This window comes from Leopardus geoffroyi, chromosome C1 (genome assembly GCF_018350155.1).
Source record: "Leopardus geoffroyi isolate Oge1 chromosome C1, O.geoffroyi_Oge1_pat1.0, whole genome shotgun sequence".
Classification (NCBI taxonomy): domain Eukaryota; kingdom Metazoa; phylum Chordata; class Mammalia; order Carnivora; family Felidae; genus Leopardus; species Leopardus geoffroyi.
The window spans coordinates 75,456,557-75,468,429 of record NC_059328.1 but is presented as its reverse complement, the minus strand read 5'-3'; the positions used below and the strand labels follow the sequence as shown (position 1 = coordinate 75,468,429).

Sequence of the window (11,873 nt, the reverse complement as noted above, 5' to 3'; positions counted from 1 at the left end):
TGGGTGGCTCAGTTGGTTAAGCGTCTGACTTCGGCTCAGGTCATGATCTCACGGTTTGTGAGTTCGACCCCATGTTGGGCTCTGTGCTCATAACTCAGAGCCTGGAGCCTGTTTCGGATTCTGTGTCTCCCTCTCTGACCCTCTCCCCTTCATGCTCTGTCTCTCTCTGTCTCACAAACAAATAAACATTAAAAAAAAAAATTAAAAAAATTAAAAAAATTTAAGAGTAAGAACAATCAACACACATGTGTTTTTCACCTAAAAATTGCCCTAGGCAGATATCAGAACTGAAACTCCTTCACAACTGTGCTCTCCGGAAGGGCTGGTACATCCATAACTCTTTGTTCTTTCACAATGTGTAGCAGGATGTTAAAATGAAACTTTTCCTAAGAACTTCCAGTAACTTCAAAAGCTGGTATAGTACGTGCCAAAAAACAAAAGCTAAAATAACATGATAAGCTATTTTTTTGGATACAAATGAATACAAAAAAAAACAAACCCTTCATCTATGTTAAACGAAGCCTCATTTAAACTCCATCAGTTCAGGAAAATTTTAACAACTCTTCCTTTGCCAGTATTACGCTCCAAAATACAATTATAAAAGATTTTTTGCCTTGAAACAATTATAAGCAAGAAAAACTGGAAGAAAAACTCTAAATTTATTTTTTTCTTTCATTGCTAAATACTAATAAAAACATTTTGCTGTAAAAAACGTAATATTGTAAGATTGAGAGTGGGAGGATGTTGGGATGTTTCAGTCTGCCATTGAGGAAATTACGCCATACATGGATGGTATAAAAAGAATGATGTTCTTAGCTCAGCTTGGGTTCCACTCTCAAAATGGCCAACTTTAATTTTAGGACTTAAAAAAAATCTGTTTCTGATATTGTTGCATATACTTTTGGCATTATAACAGACTTCACAGCTTTAAATATTGTAAGATTCTATGGTATAAGATGATCTCATAACAGTACAGCTAGAGATTATACTTTTCTGACTGTTCTTTCAGCTATAATTAGATTATGTTTGTATCTGAAATAGGTGCAGAAGTATATGTCTGTCATTTGAGAGTCTGGGCCAGAGAACTTTGAGTTTATAATCCACCAGTCTCTTTTCCCTCCTATTGTAGGATCACAGATATGTTAGCCATCAATGTTTGACCTTACAAATGACTACAATGCCTTAGTGGTAGAGGAAGGAGTCTATATCCCTGAATGATCCTGTGGAACAATGTTTCCATACAAACTTACAGTGGAAGGGCTGTAACATGTCTTTAAATAGTCCAACAGCCTCCAAAATGATCTCTATCTCCAGTACTCCCACTTCATTGTCTTTTTCCTTCTCTCAGAGGGATGGATGATGGAATTTACATACAACTCTAAAGCATGTCTGATAACACTCAAGATTTTACCTGCCTCTGGATTAAAGATCATGACCCAGATCCCAAGTGACCTTTCAATCTCTGACTATAATAAACCCTGGATCATTCCTAGCATTGCTCATAACCATTGTATATTTGTTCATTTCCTTCCTTTGTTTTAAAATGCATTTTGGGTTGCTTGGGTGGCTCAGTCAGTTAGTGTCCAACTTTTGATTTTGGTTCAGTTCACGGTCTCAGGGTCATTAGATCAAATCCCAAGACTGGTTTCACGCTGAGTGTGGAGCCTGCTTAAGATTCTCTCTTTCTCCCTCTTCCTCTACCTCTCCCCACTGCTCATGTATGCTCTCTCCCTCTCAACAACAACAACAAAAGCATTTTGTCCAGTCTTTCTTTGATGAAATCTGAGTCATTCCTCAAGATCTAAAAGTAATGCCACCTCCTAAGGCCATCTAAAATCCTTCTGAATATAATGAATTGTTGCTGTTGTAGACAACCAAACAGTTCATTTGTAACACTACTTAACACCCACCACATCTTACTTTATGTTATATTTGTCCCCAAGATCCACCAAGAGTGAGAACTTTGAACTGCTCTTTAAATATGCAATAGCAATGGGTCCTACATTTGAATTATACGTACCAGTAAAATGTACCTCAAGTGAGGAAAAAAAATATTATCATCCAATTTTAATAATATCAAGGAAGGAAAATTTTAAAAGCACATCCAATTTCACCAAGGTCATATAAATATGGGTAAATTTTTGTACAATAATAGGAAGGACAATATATAAGTTTATACTGAAAGATAAATTTCCCATAAAAATATGATTGGTTAAAAAGAATATGTTAGCATTACATTACACACAAAAGGAAAAAGGGGGATGTAAAATTTTCAATATGAAATTTTATTTTCTGATATTTACCAGTTTTGATTGCCATATCAGTGCTATATTTTGATAATTTAACACCATTTTAACTTTTGTTAGTTTAACAAGATTTTTGATATTGTATAAAAAATGAGGGGCGCCTGGGTGGCTCAGTCGGTTAAGTGTCCGTCTTCAGCTCACCTCACGATCTCGCGGTCCGTGAGTTCGAGCCCCACGTCGGGCTCTGGGCTGATGGCTCAGAGCCTGGAGCCTGCTTCCCATTCTGTGTCCCCCCCCCCCCCACCGCCCCTCCCCTGTTCATGCTCTGTCTCTCTCTGTCTCAAAAATAAATAAATGTAAAAAAAATTTTTTTAATAAATAAAAAAAAAATAAAAAATGAATGCACAACCATCAAGGCCGTACTTAGCTTTTACCACTGTTATTGTCAAAGAGCCAATTTCACACAAATACAACGGTGAATATAGAATTGACACTATTAATGTGTTTTTAAGCCATCCAGAAATTTCTGAAAATGTTTGTAGCATTCATTCGCCATATTTTTAAAATGTGATGTTGGTTATGACTTCTTTGCTTTACTTTTAATGAGAATTCATTGTTGACTTCGTATTTTTCTACTATTTTATTTAGAACAAACCCCAAATTATATAAGCAAAAGGCCCCCACCCCCAATCTACCCACATGGTAGAAAAACAGAAAAAAAACTAACTGCAAGAATTGGAACAAAATACTTGTGATTATTTGGGGATGATAGTATTGGGGGATACACACATACACACACACACACACACACACACGCGCGCGCGCGCTCACCATACGCGTATTTTTGTTATGAAAAGAATATATTTTTTTTAAGAATATTTATAATACTAACAAGAGTAGTTCTTTTAAAGTGGGGGGGGGGGGGGAGAAAAGAGCACGTAAAAATTAAAGAACAAAACAACAAACAAAGCTGTCGCCTGACAAGGCTCCGCACGGAGAAAAGCTGCCGCGGGGCCGCCACTGCGCCCACATTCCTCCCGCGGAGGCCTGGGAGCCCACTGCGCAGGCGGCGTCTATAGGCTTCCAAACGCCGGCGCAGGAACCGCACGCACCTGCCGCGCCTCCCCTCACACGCGCGCTCTCCCGCCTCGGCAAAACAAGCGAAGACCCCCGCAGTCAGAACCAGAGGAAAAATGCTTTCGATTTCTGTCCTCCCCATCCCCACCCATGCCTGCATGGCTGTAATATCCGGCGGCTCTCCTGCTTCCAAAGGGAACAGTTTCCTGAGGAACCAGACGCTGGCGGAGCGCGCGAGGGGCGAGCGAGAGCTGCTGAGAACTTGTCCCCTGACCGCAGCGCCAGCGCCACGTAAGTTCGCTCCTAAACCCGGCTTTCCGCGCGCGCTTCGGCTACCAGACTAACACCACAGGCCCAGGCGCAGGCTCCGCGCCGCCCGCGGGAAGGCAGCGGGAGGCCGGCGCGGGGCGCTTTGCTCCCGCCACTCAGCGAGTGCGCGTCCACGCGGGCGCCTGGGGGGCGACGGCGCACGCGCGCCGCCGTCCCGGGAGGCGCCGCTCCCCCTCGGGCGTCCCGGGGAGCCCGGCGCGGGAAAAGGACCCGTGCGGGCCTCCGTGGCTGCGGAAGGGGGGGCCGTAACCTTCCTCCGGCTGGCTGGCGGACAGACCCCCGACCCCTCCTCGCAGGGACGCCGGGTGGGGTCGCTCCCTCCAGGCAGCCCCTCCCTCCTCCGCTGTGTCCTGCCTGCCCCCTGCTGGGCGCCGGGGAAAACAGGCAGGCTGGTCCTTATCTCCCCTACAGCTTCTATCCCAGAAGTTTGTCTCTTGCGCATGTTTGTGCTAGTCATATTTAATACATACCTACAGCAGAGATGTATGGAGTAATTCAGTCTCACTTACGCTAATCAATTGTTAAAAATAATTCTAAGGTTTAGCACTGTTTATTTTGCACTGTTTATAAATGTGTGTTCCATGCACAAACTGCATCAGAATATCTTACGGTATTTGTTGAAAATGTAGATTTTGGACATTTTTACCATTATTTCAGATGATTCTTATAGACAGTAACTTTTGGGAACTATTGACCATCTAACCCCTTCTGATAGAACTATCTCGTTCTATTTATTTAATTTGGATTTAAAATCATGTTAGCTTGGACATCTCAGTCCTGCTTTCTGTCGGTGTCCGCTTCACATTCACATTAACTCCTGGATGAGAGAAGTGTCACTGTGTCTGTCCAAAATGGTCCTTCACATGAATTTGGAATTCTACCTTTCCTGTCTTCTCAGATACTTAGTTTTACTTACATAGGAGTTACAATATACCAGCTATGGATTTAGGTTGCCATAAATGTCATGAATTATTTAATACTTCCAATGGCCTGTGATGTAGTCACCATTAGTAGTCCAATCTTATGAGAATACTAGTAAAAAAGAAATAGGCACAAAGAGAGTAAGTATTTTTTTGGTGGTCCAACAGCTCATAAAGAATGGATCCAATATTTGAACCCAGGCACTCAGGCTCTAAACACAATATATCATGGTGCCTCTCTTCAGTTGTCACTCTTGTTCCTGCTCTAATATTAGTTGTACTAGAGCTAATATTAGTTGTACTTCTCTGTCATCAATGCCTTTAGGCAGCTTTGTTTTATAAGCTAAAAGTCCATGATTATTTGTTGTGCAATTAATAATTTTTTGTTTACTGCAAGAAATAAATGGACAATGTCTAATTTCACAGAATATAGAGGCAAAATAGAATGTTGAGAAGTATACAAAAAAGTATTCCTTATCCTGAAATTATGCTTAGTTGCTCTTTAATATTTCATTTAGTGTCTCAAATGAGGTAAGAGTTGTTGTTATGTGTTGGCATTAGTCTGTCCCAGATGAGACAGGATTGTGTTTAAGTATTACACGTACTCACAATGATGGTACAGGAATGGTATGCATACCTCTCTCCTGAGCATGAGAGTGTCTTCTTCTTGCACTCCAGGACAGCCTGAATGACTGTCAGAGAAACCCCACCTTGGACAGAGAGCTGGAAACAGTATGGAACACTATTGTTCAACACTGTCATAACAAAAATAAAGGGACAGTCAAAGCTCCTTGACTAATCTCTGTCTCTTTGTCTCCTGAAACACTCTACTCACTGAGAGGAAAATATTCAAACTTTCCCACATGTGGGACTCTGTCAGATCTGGATAGAACCTCAAACATCCACACTACTGGCTCTTTTCTCTGTAAGCCTATAAACAAAAATAAAACATTATAAAGCCTAGAAATGTCCTTTTCTTCCAGTTAAATAAATCCTGGAACTATATCTTTCTCTAGTCACTATAAAGGTATTTCTGTTCTGCTTTAAGAGAGAACTCCATTCTTTACTGTTCTCTCATGCCACTCCTCCTTCACTTGGACACCATCCTGTGCAGATGTCTATTATGGCACTTTTCTACTTATGCTGCAATAAGTGATTATTGCCTATCTTTTCCAAAATACCATAAGCTCTTGAGATATAATTACAGGAACTGGAATCTGAGCTAAAGTGATGTATGCATGATCAATTATCCAGGGGATATCCTTGAAGGAAGGTGACCCAGAGTCCTTCCTCTTTTCTTCTTCTGCTGGATAGAAGGCACATGTGATGGTGAGTCAGCTTATACTATGAGGTGGCATTGTTAAAAGGCGGCTAAGCAGGGGTGCCTGGGTGACTCAGTCGGTTGAGCACCTGACTCTTGATTTCGGCTCAGGTCATGATCTCCTGGTTGCGAGATCGAGCCCCCTGTTGGGTTCCATGCTGGGCATGGAGCCTGCTTGAGATTCTTTCTCTTCCTCTCTCTTTGCCCCTCCCCACCTCTAAAAAAAAAAAAAAAGAAAAAGAAAGATGTAAAGATGGTTAAGCAAGAAATACAAGGAACCAGTGCCCCTGGTGACTTTGTGAAGTATAATCTTAATCTTTGTACACTTGTGAGAAAGAGTAGTACACTTTGAGCTTTTTAAGCAATGGTTTTCTAGGACTTTTCTATCGCTCACAGGTGAATGAAAGGCTAGCTGATAAGATTCTAAGACACTTTGAAGGTTGGGACTCTATCTTACTCATTTTTATATCCCCAGCATTGAGCATGGCATCAGGTTTATCAAATATATAATGGATTAGATGTTTAGGTAATGAATTAGGTAATAAATTAGACTGGATATGAGATGAACTGAAGTTTCGTATGAGACACACACCCTGTAAATAGATGAGTTGGTCTGGAAATAGATCAGTGGCTTGATGATGACGCAGGAAAAACAGCGTCTGGTTAGATCATGCTATCTGTTCAGAACCCTTACTCTTTCTCCATCAAGAAACTTACATATTTTTTAAATGTATATTTGAGGAAGTTAATTCTGACAGGTAAGTTTTTGGAGTAGGTAGTACAGTGAGATTACTATTTACCTCCTACTTTTGCTACTGACTGACCATAAAGCCTCTACCAATCTTTTAGCTTAAGTATCTGTAGTGTCATTACTTCATCTCATAAGAAAACATAAAATTCTTTAAATTTCAGGGATTTTGTTTTTTTGCCAAGGCTTTCCTTGCAGAGGGATTCATGAACAAGAAGATTATTTTTAGAGAACTGAGTCAGTGGAGACAAATAGTATGTTTGTGCCATCATTGATTTCACTAGCGATTGTGGGTATGCCAGAGGAAGAGGTCTGTGATTTGCCAATTCCAGGCTGTATACTTTTCCCTTCGAAATGTACAAAAAGTATGAAGTAAATATGCATGTTCCTTGAATAACCATTAAAGATGACTTTGGAATCTTCCATTCCACTGAGAGGCTCTTCTGGGTTGCAGGTTACCATGGCAACTGAACCCATCATGATGGCACCCATTTGTCTAGTGGAAAACCAGGAAGAGCAGCTGAACCTGAATCCAGAAGCATTAAGGATTCTTAATAAGATTTCTCAGCCTGTGGTGGTGGTGGGCATTGTAGGGCTGTATCGGACCGGAAAATCCTACCTGATGAACTGCCTGGCAGGACAGAACCATGGTGAGTGTTGTCTTGGGATGGGGCCCATTTGCTCGGAACCAGTGAGACTGCAGGTTGGCCTCTTCTGATATCATCTTAAGGAAAAGGCTGACTCTGCCCAATGAAGAAAATTTGTAATATTTACCATCTAATTAACAACCTTGACCCCATCTGTCCATAAAACCTCTCTTCTCCAATAATGAAGAACCATTTTCCACACCCTATCAAAGACCAACCTCACTAGTCCCCTGGATTCCATCCACTCGTTTGCTGAGAAGTTCGGCCTCTGCTACTACTTTATTTCTTTCCCCTGTATCACTTCTGCCAAAACTATAATGTCATTCCAAGAAGCTTCAAATGTAGTTTAATATTTCCTGCTTTTTAAAGTAGAGGAAAGGAAGGAAGGGAAAAGGGAAAAATCTTTTTTATTCTGTATCTCCATAGAGCTACCATTTTATTTTTCTGCTCCATGTCATAACAGATTTTCATATGTTATAACCCCTTCTCTCTCTCTCTTTTTTTAGTTTTTACAAATATGTAAACTATAACACATACAAAAGAGTGCCTAAAATACAATGTACAATAAAGTAAATAAAGTGAACACTTGTGTAATTGTGACTTGAGTAAAAAAATAAATCATTGTCAAAGGCACAAGTCATACGCTCTCACATTCTCACTAGCGCTAAACAATATTTTTATTTTCATGATACTTCTTTCTTTACTTTTAAAAAATGGTTTTGTAGTCTATGTTTGCATTTTTAAAATTTTTTTAACGTTTTTATTTATTTTTGAGAGAGAGACAAAGCATGAGTAGGAAAAGGGCAGACAGAGAGGAAGACACAGAATCCGAGGCAGGCTCCAGGCTCTGAACTATCAGCACAGAGCCTGACACAGGGCTTGAGTTCACAAATCACAAGATGATGATCTGAGCCAAAGTCAGACGCTTAACTGACTGAGCCACCCAGGCGCTCTAGTCTATGTTTGCATTTCTAAAGCACACTTTATCTTGGCTTGCTTTTAAAGTTGATATAAATAGAATTAAATTTTATGTATTCTTTGATGGCTTCTTTTGCTCAACAAGAATTTTATAAGATTTATCCATTTTTTAGCATGTAGCTGTATTTCCTTATCTCATTGCATTATAGTATCTTTTATCTTTTATGAACAGAGTTGTCTTAGATTTCTTATAATTTTATCCTGATACACATGTACACAGATTTCTTTTAAATAATATATCGAAGTGGAATCTCTGTATCAAAGAGTATGTGTTTCTTCAGGATTTCCAGATAATATCAATGGCTTTTTCAACTCTCTATTCAAGCTACATATTTATTAGCAGCAATTAAGAATTCCCACATCCTAAGAAAAATGTTTAACTTTTACTGTTGTGATAACTATTTGATTATATGGCATGTGCCTCACTATAAATAAGGTTGAGCACCCTTTCACATATTATTTGCCATTTGTATTTCCTATTTTATTAAATGCCTACTCAAGTCTTTTTAAAAATTGTAATTGAGTTGTCTTTTTTAGTTCTTACTGATTTTTAGGAGAATCTTCCTCTGGTCCCATTAGTCATTAGTCATTTCTTTCTATGTAGACCAGGCAGCCAGTACATTCCAAATATCTTACCTTCTTTTTTGCTCAGCTTCACTAGGTGTTGAACCTCAGTCCACTAAACTCTAAGGATCCCCATACATCCATGTTGCTTTCCCCTCTTCTCTTTTAGGCTTCCCCCTGGGTTCCACAGTGAGGTCTACAACCAAGGGTATTTGGATGTGGTGTGTACCCCACCCCTCTAAGCTGAACCACACCCTGGTCCTTCTGGACACTGAGGGTCTAAGTAACTTGGAAAAGGTAAGGAAAAGTCATGAGGGAATCTGCTCTTGACTGTAATTCATTGGCTACCTCAATTCAAATTGTGTTACCTATTCCTACAAGCTATAAATCCAATTATGAATATGAGACTAAATTATTTTTCCCATGGAAAAAGTCCCCTTAATTCCTTGGTCAGCTCAAATATTTGGGTATATTAGAACAACATCTTCTTACTGTAACAGTTGGATAAACATACAGTTTAATAAATACTTAACCAAACAGCTGAATTTCAGGACTCTGTGCTAAGTACAACAGACACTACAGTAAATAAGGCAAATGGCTAGAGCCTAGCTGGGGAGACAACATGTACACAATGTGACCAGTACAGGGTGCTATGCATAGATGTAGGCAGTAATCCAGTCATATGGCTTGGAGAAAGATTCCTAGAAGAAGTAATGTCTAAACTGTAACCCGTGAGACCAGTGGAAACTACCAGTTCAAGTGTGTGGGAATGATGGAGTTAGAAGTAGGAGCTGTTAAATAGGGTTTTGGTAAAATAATTTATCTAAATCCTCTTCAGACAAAGCTTCAGCTACACCAGAAGCATTGATGAAGGGTTTTAGTTAAAGTCTCTGGTTTTGGAGATTACCTCTTCTCTAACTTCTATAAAAGAATGACCTTGACCCACTGAAATTATTTTACCTGAGATAATCTTAGTATTTTGTTTTTAAATATTAAGTGAAACAAATTGTTTCTCCATTTTATTTTACATTATTCTGAGTCTGTATTCAAGTAGCAATGGTAAATACCTGTTTTCCATAATTGTGGGGAGAAAGTATTCAGAGTTTTTGTGCTCAGCTTTAAAGTTCTCGATAACTTCAGTATAAAACCAAAATGAAATATGCAGCCAAGAATTCTTTATCCAGCAAAGCTGTCATTCAGAATAGAAGGAGAGATAAAGGGTTTCCCAGACAAACAAAAACTAAAGAAGGATTTTGTGACCACTAAACCAACCCTGCAAGAAATTTTAAGGGGGACTCTTTGAGGGGAGAAAAAAAAAAGAAAAGAAGACCAAAGCAATAAAGACTACAAAGGACCAAAGAACATCACCAGAAACACCAACTCTATAGGTGTAACACAATGACACTAAATTCATATCATTCAGTAATCACTCTGAATGTAAATGGACTAAATACTCCAATAAAAAGATACACGGTATCAGAATAGATTAAAAAACAAACAAACAAGATCCATCTATATGCTGCCAATAAGAGACTCATTTTTAGACCTAAAGACACCTGCAGATTGAAAGTGAGGGGATGGAGAGCCATCTATCATACTACTAGGTGTCAAAAGGAAGCTCGAATAGCCATCCTTATATCAAACAAACTAGATTTTAAAACAGAGACTATAACAAGAGATGAAGGGCATTATATCATAATTAAGGAGTGTATCCATCAAGAACATCTCACAATTGTAAATACTTATGCCCCCAAACTTGAGCACCCATTATATGTAAATCAATTAATTACAAACATAAAGAAACTCATGGATAATAATACAATAATAGTAGGGGAATTTAATACCCCACTTACAACAATGGACAGATACCTAAGCAGAAAATCAACAAGAAAACAGTGGCTTTGAATGACACACTGGATTGGACTGGATGACTGGATATATTCAGAACATTCCATCCTAAAGCAGCAGAATACACATTCTTCTCAAGTGCACATGGAACATTCTCCAAAATAGATCACATACTGGGTCACAAATCAGCCCTCAATAGGTACAAAAAGATTAAAATCATACCATGCATATTTTCAGATCACAATGCTATGAAGCTTGAAGTCAACCACAAGTAAAAATTTGGAAAGCCCTTAAATACATGGAAGGTAAAAAACATCCTACTAGAGAATGAATGAGAACATTACAGTCCAAACCCTTTGGGATGCAGCAAAGGCAGTCCTATAAGGAAAGTATACTGCAATTCAGGCCTATCTCAACAAGCAAGAAAGGTACCAAATATACAATTTTAACTTAAACCTAAAGAAGTTAGAAAAGAAACAGCAAATAAAGCCTAAATCCAGCAGAAAAAGGGAAATATTAAAGATTAAAACAGAAATAAATGATACAGAAACAAAAGAATGCAGTATAACAGATCAATGAAACTAAGAGCTGGTTCTTTGAAAGAATAAACAAAATTGATAAACCTCTAGCCAGATTTCTCAACAAGAAAAGAGAGAGGATCCAAATAGATAAAATCACAAATGAAAGAGGAGAGATCACAACCAACACCACAGAAATACAATTATAAGAGAATACTTTGAAAAATTATATGTCAACAAACTGGGCAATCTGGAAGAAATGGACATTCCTAGAAACTCACAAATTACCAAAACTAAAATAGGAAGGAATAGGAAATTTGAACAGACCCGTAACCAGAAAAGAAATTGAATCAGTTATCAAAAAGCTTCCAGGGGCGCCTGGATGGCTCAGTCGGTTGAGCGTCCGACTTCAGCCCAGGTCATGATCTCGTGGTCCGTGGGTTCGAGCCCCGCATCGGGCTCTGTACTGACAGCTCAGAGCCCGGAGCCTGTTTCAGATTCTGTGTCTCCCTCTGTCTCTGACCCTCCCCTGTTCATGCTCTGTCTCTCTCTGTCTCAAAAATAAATAAACATTAAAAAAAAAATTTTTTTTTTAAAAAGCTCTGAAAAAACAAGAGTCCTGGGCCAGATGACTTCCCAGGGGTATTCTATAAGACATTTAAAGAAGAGTTAATAC

The 11,873-nt window shown here is 39.2% G+C and overlaps 1 protein-coding gene across 4 annotated transcripts in view; it reads left to right on the top strand.

The window, feature by feature from the left end:
* Nucleotides 1-3,157: 3,157 nt before the first annotated feature.
* LOC123598193 (guanylate-binding protein 4-like) overlaps nucleotides 3,158-11,873 on the top strand; it is a 37,750-nt gene continuing 29,034 nt past the window's right edge. Inside the window, exons 1-4 of one of the 4 annotated variants that reach the window (XM_045478183.1) lie at nucleotides 3,158-3,614; nucleotides 5,781-5,902; nucleotides 7,097-7,292; nucleotides 9,001-9,128. In XM_045478183.1, the coding sequence (XP_045334139.1) occupies nucleotides 5,900-5,902; nucleotides 7,097-7,292; nucleotides 9,001-9,128 (327 nt within the window). In that variant the 5' untranslated portion in view covers nucleotides 3,158-3,614; nucleotides 5,781-5,899. Of the gene's footprint in view, nucleotides 3,615-5,760; nucleotides 5,903-7,096; nucleotides 7,293-9,000; nucleotides 9,129-11,873 lie in introns of all 4 variants that reach the window. The other 3 variants (XM_045478181.1, XM_045478180.1, XM_045478182.1) reach the window with 3 other exon arrangements.